The sequence below is a fragment of the Mus pahari genome, chromosome 9, assembly GCF_900095145.1.
Source record: "Mus pahari chromosome 9, PAHARI_EIJ_v1.1, whole genome shotgun sequence".
NCBI classification, from domain to species: Eukaryota; Metazoa; Chordata; class Mammalia; order Rodentia; family Muridae; genus Mus; species Mus pahari.
In genome coordinates this window covers 24,894,667-24,906,330 of record NC_034598.1, presented here as the reverse complement: position 1 = coordinate 24,906,330, position 11,664 = coordinate 24,894,667, and the positions used below count along the sequence as shown (strand labels likewise).

Here is an 11,664-nt window from a genome sequence, read left to right as displayed (position 1 = left end):
ACTCTCACTCCTTTGACCCCTCCCTCCCTTCTCTCCCTTTCTCCCTCTTTCCTTCTCTCCCTCCACTTTCCTTCCCCTCCTGCTTCCTTTCCTCCCTCCTTCCCTTCCTCCCCTCCTGCTTCCCTCCTTTTCCTCCCTTCCTCCCCTCTCTCTGGCTCCCTCCCTTCCTTCACAAGAGGGAGGGAAGGGTGTTCAGGCAGTCACAGCTGGCATGCATCCTGATCGATTCCATCTGGAAGACAACACCCACAGCACTTCTCTCTGTCCTTAAGTTTCCTCAGGCTTTCTACCTGTCTTGAGAAGTTGGTGTGATTCTGATAGATCAGCCTTTATGTGTTACTTGGCCTTTTTCCCTTGTGGATTTAATATTCTTTGGTCTGTGTGTTTAGTGTTTTGATTATTATGTAGCGAGAGCATTTTCTTTTCTATCCCAGTCTATTTGGTGTTCTGTAAGCTTCTTGTATCTTTGTAGGCATGGTCTTCTTTCAATTAAAAAAATTTTCTTCTATGATCTTGTTAAAAATATTTTTGATCTGGGGATCTTCTTCTTTTGCTTCTTGTAATCTTTCTTGTCACGGTATCCCAGATTTCCTGGATGTTCTGAGTTTTATAGATTTAACAGTTTCTTGGACTGATGTGTCTATTTCTTCTATCTTATCTTCCATCTCCTGTATTCTGTTGGTGATGCTTGCATCTGTTCCTGTTCACTTATCTAGGTTTTCCATCTCCAGGTTTCCCTTGGTTTGTGTTTTCTTTATTGTTGCTGTTTCCATTTTCAGGTCTTGGACAGTTGTATTTGTTTCCTGAAACTGTTTTTTTCTTGGCTTTCTTGACATTCTTTAAGGGATTTATTGATTTCCTCCAATTTTTAAATTGTCTTTCCCTGGTTTTCTTTAAGGGATCTATTTATTTCCTCATTAAGGTCCTCTATCATCTTCATAAAGATAGTTTTAAGGATGTTTTCATGTGCTTCAGCTGTGCTGGAATATCCAGAGCTTGCTTAGTAGAATGGCTGGACTCTGGTGGCGACATGGTGCCCTGGCTGTTGTTGACTGTGTTCGTGTGCTGACATTTGGGCTTTTGAGCAGTTGGAGGTCCAGATGCTGAGTTCTGGGTTTGTCTTTGTTGGAATGGGTGTTTCCTCTCTGGTCCTCTGGCTGGAGTGCCCTGTGGTTAAGTAGAGGGTCTCCACCTGAGTCGGGAGCTGGAGTTCTGTCTCTGTGTGTGGTCTCTGACCTGGCTGAGGGTCTTCTGGGGTTCAGAGTGCTGCCCTTGCCTCTGGTTAGGTAGGAAGCTTCCTTGGGAAGTGTCGGCTAGGGTATGGTGACTCAAACTCAGGTTCTTAAGTCCTCGGGAGGTGAAGTGTTTTGTCCACTGAGCGAGCCCAGCTGGATGAATACTCTGGTCTTGAAAAAGATACTTTGGACAGCATTGAAAGGATCCGTTTTTTATAAGCCTGTGGGGTCGTGCTGATGTATCAGAGTGTAACAGGAACATAGAATCTGACTGACCGAGACTGGCACAGTGAGGCTTTTTCTGGACACATTTCAGCTTTGGACAAATAGTAGTTATTCATCTAAAGCTCTTTGGCCCGGTTAATACAGTATGCTTTGGGGTAGTTAGTATGTATTTGTTTCCAAAATAAGACTCGGTCTTAAAGGAAGCTGTGTTAGGAATGAGGCTCACCCTTCCTGCCCTCCTCCTCCTCCTCCTCTTCTCTTTTTTTTATCTCACATCTAATTGGGATATGTGGGACTGTTGGAGGGTTGTTTAGACTTAGTGTCTTCTTAGGTTTGCTCTTCTGGCTGTGTAAGGTGGATGAAGGGAAAGTTAGTTTATGTTACCGGTAAGGGACCCAAAAGTAGCATTAACTTGGATTTAATTGTGGGATCTAAGGACATGGGATATCTCTTTTTAATACTGCAAGTTTTTAATTTGCTTACGTCCTGTGACTTGGGGGAAGATAACATTACAGTGATTTGTATTCTAAGTTGATGCTGCTGGAGAGATTTTTCTTCCTGGGTGAGGGTTAAAGGTCACCTGTTGCAGCACACCCAGAAGAGTGGCCTTATGCATTTCTTATGTTAATTACAAGCTTTTGCATTTCCCTAACATTCTCAGGTTACTTATCAGAATATGTGGACTGCCCTTTACAAAAAATAAAAACTGACTTTCTTCGCAGGGTCTGTGGTGCTAGCGCATCTCTTTATTTGGCACTGATGGCACTCGCGCATCTCTTTATTTGGCACTGATGGTGACCAGGAACTTCTCTCCCTGGGGATCTTTATGCCTTCCACAGTCTCTCTTCACCTTGATTTTGGTCACTCCCTATATGAAGAACACGCACTGTTTACCTGGAATGTCTTTCTTTTTTTTTAACTATTTGTTAATTATTTGGCTGTTTGTTGGTGTTTGCTTGCTTGCTTGGTTTGCTCAGGTTTTGTTTTGGTTGAAGAGCTGAGAATCCACCCCAGGGTTTATGCATGCTAAGCTTGCGCTCTTCCACATCCCTAACAAACTAACAAACTTGTGTTTGATTTGCTTTTGTGGTTTGTTTCTGTCACCTAGGCTAGCCCCGAACTCCTGTGTCCCTCTCCCAGGAGCTGATATACATATACCATATACATATAAATATACCACCTTTCTTGGATCCCAGCAAACTTCCTGATATTTTTTTTAATGTGTTAATATTGGCTAAGTATTTATGAGATGCTTGCTACTTTAGAACAGAAGAAAACTTAAAAGCTCACTATTTTATTGTGACGTATCAAGAATAAAAAGATGCAGCCCAGGTGATTCTGACTTGGGGACCGCAGGACACATCGGGCGAGGAGTAGTGCTTCTTTGGTGATGAGCAGTCATTACCCATTTCCTGCTTGCTTTTGATTTGTTGTTTTTCCTCTGTATTGTTACCATATTTCAAGGAGAAATGGCTAGAACAAAATCATTTTTTGTTTATGTTAGTCTCAACAAATTCCTCATGAGAAATCTTAAAGAAAATTACAGACCTATATCTGTGTGTGGACGGTTCAATAAATAATAGCCTGGGGATGGTGGCTGTAATTCACAGCTCTTTGGGAGGCTGAGGAAGACGGTGGCTTATGCCCAGGGGTCTGTGCAAACCTGCCTCTAAATGTAATTTTTAGTTGCGATTGTCAGTGTCACTACAGAAATGGCCTGGAGAGTTATCTCCACACCACGTAAGCTTTATTCTATTGCAAGGGCCAGCTCAGGCTTTCTTAAGGGGCTTCACTGCAGACCTTCTAGCTTTCTAAGACCCCGTGGTTTCTGTTGCGATTACTCATCCCTCTCACCGCTGCTGTTGAAATCTGCTGTCCAGAGAGAGTCAGATGACCAGCAGCGGGCACGAGGGAGCTCAGCTGTGTTGCACTAAAGCCCTACACACTGAGGTGGCTGGCCCGCCAGTCCGTGGTCTATAGCATCTAACAGAAATCATGTCTTGTACTGCTGACTGCAAAAAAAATATCCCCAAAGACAATTTGTAAAAATCATAGAGGCTTCTGGTCTTTAACAATGTTCCAGCAAATGTGGTCCGAAGTATTTTCAGGTGAAGTGTTCTGATGGTTCGGATGTCTTTTAAGATGTTCTGAGGGGAAACGAGGCACAGTAGTGCATGCCTATCATTCTAACACTTGAGGGGTAGAGGAAAGGGTGAGAGGATCCGGAGTTCAGCATCATTGTTGACTAGACAGCAAGCTTCAGGCCAGCTTTGATCATAGGGAATGTATTTCATAAACATCAAACGAGAGACAGAGGAGGAGAGCTGGAGGGGAGGGCATCAGAGACAGACAGGCTGGCTGACTGACTGACTGACTGACTGACTGACTGGGGAAAGAAGAAAGCAAACTAGCTGAGCCTAGATAAACTGAGTTTGGCAAAATGTTGCTAACTGCTGAAGGGAGTGATGGGTGCCTGGGATTTCCTCCCACTTTGCTCTCTCCTGTTCACAGATGGTCGTGGTAAAAGCCACTGCATAGTCATAATGACCCAGTAAATGTAACAGTCCCTCCCTTCTCTCCTCACACCATAGCATAGGAAGGAGAGTAAGAAACTGAATTCTAAACTTTGTCTTCACCACAACCAGGGAGCAGCCCCACAGCACTCTGTATAAAGGGTGGCAGCCAGATCTAGTGACAGCCAGACAGATGTCTGGAGAGACCTCAAGAGGTGACACCCGTGCTTGCAGATCCCCAGCAAAGCCAGGCAAGCAAGTTCTACAGAGTTGGTGGTTGGCCTCCGACTCCCCAAAAGCAACATTCAGGGCTTTAGCAAGTCCTCCAGGAAAGATTAATGTTAGGAACTAATATGTCAGGCTTCAGAAAATTCAGTTCTCATGACCCCCTCTTCAGCAAGAAGTTTGGTCCTTGAAGCAATAAAAGCAGAAACCGTAGCTACAGAGTTGGCAGCTAGCATGGAGCCTACTGGCTGTAGAGTGAAGATGAAAACAAACGTGGGTTTGTATGCACAGAGCGGTGTCTGCATCTCTGAGGCCGCCACAGGGCGGTGGGGAGAACGAAGGACTAATACTGAATAAACTCATGCTTTATGAAAGCCACCAACGGTCATCTAAGAAAGACCCAGCCACAACGTTACACAATGAGCATTGAGAAAGCAGGAAGGCAGACAGAGAATGGACACCTGAGCTAAACTGATCGGGTAAGGGGCATAAAAAGCCTCAGGACTCATAACAGAGGGAAGACTTTCGTTGTAACATAATATATATTTTCCACAAGCTATCATTGTCAACATTTCCTTAGTATTTATTTGATGAGGACTTGTTATTTCACAAGCACTATCAGTGGTTGAACCAATCAAAAATTCTTGACCCATGGGTCAGAGAATACAGCCATAAACTAAGTGAGTAATTTACTTAGAAGAATTGGACCTACCAAAATCAGGGGAAAGCTAAGCATGTTGGGTAGGGGTATGTATATACCTGAAGGTGATCGGGAAAGGATAATGCTGGGTCAGTATTTAACACGAGGGGCCAGAGTAGACCTTACCCAGCAGGAATGACATTTAAAGAGCTAAGGGGAAAGAGGGAGCCGAGTAGTCACTAAAACCAGCGTTATAAACTGCAGCTTGCAGTCCTCCTGCCTCCGTTTCCGGACTGCTGGGACTGCAAGCATGCATCACCGTGCTTTAGTTCACAAGTAAACTATTTAACAAGAAAGCAGCGATTGGAACACCTATAAAATTTCAGACTATACTGCTTGCCCATCGTGGTCAAGGCCCTGGGTTTAATCTTCCATATTGACTAAAGAGAAAAAAATCAAAACAAACACAAGACTCTAAAACTGCATACTGGAAAAGATTAAATATATGTTTTCTAGACCTATAAATAAATATGAGGAGACTAGGCTTTCCTAATGAACGATTCTCAGATTAGTTCACAAAGCAAAGCACCTCAGAAATGATAGTAAATAACAGGCCAATAGAGACATCGCAGATGCACACAAGGAAAAACCTCAGGGTAATGCGTTCAGCATTGGCTACCACACCACACCACAGAAACCGTTCATCGGAACAGATGCAAACTCCGTGAGGAGAACGCTGTAAAACGCTTCTCTAGTATACAGATAAAGGTTCGGAAGGAGAGACATGGGATTCTAGGCTACATCAGGTATAGTTGCACACACCTGTAATTCCAGAGGCAAGTAGATCTCTGTGAGTTTGAGGATAGCCTGGTCTACACAGTGAGTTCCAGGCCAGTGAGGGCTACATAGTGAGACCTTGTCTCAAACCACAAAGACTCCTGAATACAAAGGCTTGACATAATACAGATGGTAGTTTCCCCTATGTTAACCCATGGAATTAGCATGGCCTCAAAACAAAATGTTTAGCACTTACTGAGCCCTTACTATACTCCAGTTACTGTTCTAAGTGCTTTACATATACTACTAATTTAGTTCTCATGACAACTAACCAAACCAGATACTAAAATTTACCATAAACCCAGGATGTGGAACCATCGTGGTTATCTGGTTGCAAGCAGACAGATCACTGGGCAGAGCCAAGCTTTGTTCACAAACAGATTGAAATTCATATAAGTATTTGGAAAGGGGGGAGGACGCTGACTGAGGTGAGATGAAGATGGGTTATTCACTACCTCAGCCAGCTGCGCTGCTGTGGAAGAGAGATTAGCTGTGTGTCTTTCTTAAATGTGACTGAAATTAAGTCCTATGAATCAAAATTTTAAACCTGAAAGAAAAACCAATCTACAAACTTTCTCTCTAGTTATTTAAATGACTTATTTATATTTTTTCTAAATATTAGTGTCCTGGGTACTTTTCTCTCACTCTGAAGAGACACTATGACCGAGTCAACTTATAAAAGAAAGCATTTAATTAGGCCTTGCTTTCAGACCTCAGAGGGTCAGTCCATAATCATCATGGCGGCAAGCATGGTGGCACGCAGGCAGGCATATGTGGTGCCAGAGCAATAAATAGTTAGAGCTTAGTCAGTGAGAGACACTGGGCCTGGCTTGGGCTTTTGAAACCTCAAAGCCCACCCCCAATGACACACTTCCTCCAACAAGGCCACACCTCCTAATCCTTCTCAAACAGTTCCACCAACTAGGGACAAGATATTCAAACAGACACAAGTGCCTGCCAGACCGTTCCCATTCCAAACACCACAGTCAGTCTTTCTTACGTTCCCAGATGTCTTTAGGAGGAAGGAGGCGGGAGGCAATGAGATCCGTGCATCCTGTGTTACAGCTGAGTTACCGTGTGCATTGTCCAGGATTCCTAAATGGTCTCGATGGTCTTGGCATGGGTTTCTTTAGTGCCTTCCTGCCTTCCTTCCGTCATACTTTTGGGGCTGGGAACGGTACAAAGGAAGGGCTTAGTGAGAAATGTCTTCAGTATTCTCCTTGAAACCTAGCTCATTTCTGAGAACTTCAGTCGAGACTCCTGGCTGCAGCACTGCCCTTTGAAGATGCTGCAGAAGTGTGTGACTGTGACTTCGTTCTAATGCTCTGGGCTCAAGCCCTGAGGTTATCTGTCCAAGATTTTAATAAGAAAAGCAAAGAGCAGGAGCCAGAGCCCACTCCAATACTGAAGCTGCACTGTGCATCCCGTTCCCATAACCAATGAAGGAGATGCCAGGCTAAGGTCTGGCAGTGAGAGGCAGGGAAAGTTAGAGCCAGATAATGCTTAACCAGGATTGCTTTTAAGAGTCAGTAAAAAAAAAAGAAAATTATTTGCCAGGTATGACTCTCATGTTCTTTAGTATGAGAGCACCTATCTATGTATGAGATGTGCTTGTTTGTAGTGTCCTTGTTGCTAGTAGCCTAGGCTGCTAGGAATATCTTTTATTGTTTCCGTTTATTTGCATTTAATTTATTTAATTTATTACGTGAAGAGTCCGTAATACTTACACAGTCAAACGCTAGCGTTACTTGGAGCACATGTGCCTAGAATCAATTTGCCCTGATGGTTTACCTGGCTTTTGTCTCTTAGGCACACCAGAGGCCAGCTTCCTGGCAGAGTGTGGGAGCCGCATATTGCAGTACGGTTGTGCCCTCTGATGGTGAGTTTCGGCAAACCCATTTTTATGTCTTACTTTTTTTTCTATCCTCCTTAGCTTAGTGTTTCCAGGTATTTTTAGTCAACATAAACATTTATTTTTAGCAATTTTATTACATCTATTCATTTGGGGGGGGTGGCACATGTATGACATGGCATGTGTTTGGAGGTCAGAGGACAGTTTGAGGGGGTCAGTTCTCTCCTCCCACCATGGGAGTTCCAAGGACTGAACTGAGGTTGTCTGGCTTGGCAGTGAGTACCTATACCAGCTCAGCCACCTCTGCAGCCCACTTGCTGATTTACAGACCGCATTCCCACTCGTGGTTCTCTTGGAGGTCAGGGAAAGGGGACGACGGTTAGAGAAGGGATGTGGAACCGGGAAGAGGGTGAATTCAGAGAGTTAACCAAGACAAACTTGTCTGTCAAGTCTTCATAGGTCCTCGATGGTCTGCCGGGGAAATGAGCCAGTTCAAGCCAGTTTAGATTATATTAAATGCAGGCTTATTGGGAAACTGCTCTTGGATAAGTTTGCTGGCCCCAAGGACTGAGGCCAGGGAAGTCACCATGGGAAGGGAAAGAGAGGAGACAGGGAAGAAAAAGTGAGAAAGTGTGATGCAAAGAGAGAGGAGAAGAAGAGGGAAGATCAAAATGTCTGGATTATATAGGGAGAGGTCCTGGGGGAAGGGCCAGATACTTTGTAAATGTTCAGAGTGTCCCAGACTGGCAAGAGGATTGAAATTTTGGTTATTTTTTTCCTTTAATTAATTAATTTTTTACTTATTAACTTTATATCCTGCTCACTGCCCCCCTCCTGAGGGCACTCCCTTGCACAATCCTTCCCCCACCCCCTTCTTCTCTGGGCAGGTGGGGGCCCACTGGTAATCCCTCCTACCCTGGCATTTCAAGTCTATGCAAGGCTAGGTGCCTTTTCTCCCAATGAGGCCAGACAAGGCCTCAAGGCTAAAAGAACATATCCTACGGATAAGCAACAGCTTTTGGGATAGCCCCCCCGCTCGAGTTGTTCAGGACCCACATGATGACCAAACTGCATATCTGTTACATATATGTAACATATATGAAACAGAAGGCCTAGGTCTGTATGTTCTTTGGTTGGTGGTTTAGACTCTGAGATCCCCAAGGGTCCAGGTTAGTTGACTCTGTTGGTCTTACTGTGGAGTTCCTATCCCATTCAGGACCCACAATCCTTCCTCCTATTCTTCTGTAAGAGTCCCCAAGCTCCATCTACTGTTTGGCTGTGGTTGTCTGCATCTGTCTGGGTCAGCTGTTGGGTGGAGCATCTTGGTAGACAACTTGTTCCTGTCTGCAATCATAACATAGTATCATTAGTAGTGTTAGGGATTGGTGCTCGCCCATGGGATGGATCTCAAGTTGGGCCGGTTATTGGTTGGCCGTTCCCTCTGTCTCTGCTCTTTCCCCCGTACATGTATTACTTGTAAACAGGATAAATTTGGAGTTGAAAGTTTTGTGGGAGAGTTGGTGTCTCTATCACTTCACTGAAGTTCCTGACTGGATATAAGCAGTGGCCTCTTCAGGTTTCATATCTCCAGTGTACTGAATGAGTCACAGCTAAGGTCGACCCCCATTGATTCTTGGGTGCCTCTCTTGTCCCAGGCCATGTCTCATCCTGGAGATGCCCCCCATCTATGGTCATGTCTTCTAACTTTCACTACCATTTCTACCATAAATTTTCAATTTATAGAGCTTGGCTTAGGGTTAACATATTTTCTGTAAACTTCACTTTGATCTTGTTCTAAATTCAACTCTATAAGCATTAATTCACAGACGGCATGCATTAAAAGAACATCTTGCAAATTTACAGAAACAACAAAACCGAAGAAGCCCAAAATGGATCTTGCAAGCCCCAGATCCTCTATATCTGTCAGTTTAAGTTTACAGTATAACATGAATCCTTTCTCCAATGCTGTTGGGTAATCTGGATGCATACACGCGCACTCATGTTTGGTGATTCTTCAGCCCTTGGAGGAAACCTTGCTGGGACCAGCCCAGCATCTAGGTAAATTAAGGCCAGCAGCCATGGGTGGTGCCAGTGAGTGTGGGTGCAAAAGTTGCTTATTAATTGTAAATTTTTTCTTCCTTTAAGTCTTTGCTATTCTAAGGCCAAAAGCCACTGGCTTCTGGTGATTCTGTTAGCAGCAGGGGATTAAAAAGAAGATTTAAATGCTAGGGCTCTTCTCTCTCTGGCTCAGGGACCCTTCACAGGGTCAGATGAGAGGCTTGGAGTTTGTTAACTCTTTGTGAACCAGAAAGGAAAGGAAAGGAAAGAAAGTCATTAACATAGACAACATGCACACCAGATGTAGCAGAAATGGCTACACCAAAACTTTATTATTGCTTTTAGCTTTTTGCAATTTTTAGACAAAAAAAAACTCTATGTAAAAAAGAATTACCTCATAGATAAAATGTTACACAAAAGGGGGAGTTACAGAAGGATGTAGATAGTAAGTTCAGAGCAGTGTTTCATTCTATAAGTTCATTATAAGTTCAAAGCAACAGTTTCACATGGCCTTTACTTTATCATGGTGCACACCTGTGGCTTCATCCTTGTTCCTGACCTAGATGAATGCTTTCCCTAGATCACAAATTCCTTCCAAGCCTGCTTTCCTATCCCAGTGCAATTAGCCCATGGCACGTGAAGGTTTACAGAGTTCTGTTGGCAGCTTTACTCTATAGGGGGCTTGAGATTACTCGTCTCAATATAAGAGTTCTATAAAAATCACTATCAGAAATTGTGAAATCTTCAATTCGTTTATAAAGCATTCCTATATGAGAGTACATCTTCATGTAGATCTGCAGGACATTTGTACACTAGGATGGGCTGATGCCCATGAATCATTAGACTGTGTCATAGTGACAGAAAAAGGCATATCAGCAGCGAGAAGCCATCCTGGGTTGAAGTGTCTAAGGACCCTGCCTCTCAGAGCTTACCCACTGCAGGCCATGCAAAACAGTGGGCTAGCTCCAGAAAACCCACTTTCATGCCTTAGCCTTTCCTAGGAGGCTCCTGACAAAACCCTTTTGTGGTCACTCAGTTATAGAACAGAGGCAACTGAGAGGGAAATTAGGCTGAAGCAAAACAAGGAAAATGCTACCTGGCATTCTTGTTCCTGTGTCTGGAAGACAAAGAGCTGCCAGAGAAACACTGATAAATATGTAAGTTAAGAGGCAGAACTTGGCTGTGTCACTGCTGGGGAAATGTGTGTGTCAAGGCCTACTTCCAGTGCACACTTGGTAGCAGAACTTGTCACATGGTCACAAGCCAGAGGCATGCGGTACCTCCCACTCCCTTCTCTCCAAGAGCCCATCTATAGCAAGAGTATTTCTCTTCCTCCAACATGGTCTTGATGTCACATACAACCATGCCTGCTCGTATGTCACTCCTGAATCCCATTCCTCTCCTCTGCTAGCCCCCATTAGCCCTATCCAATTAAGAGATGTTTTCTTCATGTAAGAAATAATCCACAGTGCCGAGTCTCTTAGCTTGGGCCAACTAAGAGTGTTTCATTAAAAAATGTCTAGCCTTTAGAATTTATGAAGTTACTATATGGTCCATGATCCTATAACTCTATATATGTTTAGAAATTATGTTTTTAAGATCAACCAGATCAGGTTTAAAGTGAGGAAGTTTGGGCGCCAGTTGGTTGGTGTGGTATTCATGGTGACTGATCTGAGCTAATGACTCCTTATAGGCATCTGTGTTATCTTGCCAATCATTGAGTCTACTGTGTTCCTATATATCAAGCCATATGGAAGAACCCTAGTAATTTACTAGTGATAAAACTCTGCAGGGTACAACTGAATGTTATCTGAAATCATGGATACTAATAGGATAACCCCATATTCTACAAGAGGTGAAAAGTAATATTTGTACAAAAAAAAAAAAAATGAAAGTAGGTCTGGAGAGATGGTTCAGCAGTTGAGAGCATGTACTCCTCTTGCAGAGGACCTGAGTTCTTTTCCAAGCAAGCACATCAGGTAGCACCCAACTGCAGGTAACTCCAGCTCCAGATGAGACACTGCCTTCTGGATTCCTCAGGCATAGCACACATATCCTGTTTGTTCTCTCTCTCCCCTC

General features: G+C 43.7%; 1 protein-coding gene across 1 annotated transcript in view; it reads left to right on the top strand.

The window, feature by feature from the left end:
- Nucleotides 1-11,664, top strand: part of Mcu (mitochondrial calcium uniporter) — a 170,979-nt gene that overhangs the window by 120,219 nt on the left and 39,096 nt on the right. The window contains exon 2 of the mRNA XM_021205230.1: nucleotides 7,485-7,554. Coding sequence (XP_021060889.1) covers nucleotides 7,485-7,554 — 70 coding nt within the window. The remainder of the gene's footprint in view (nucleotides 1-7,484; nucleotides 7,555-11,664) is intronic.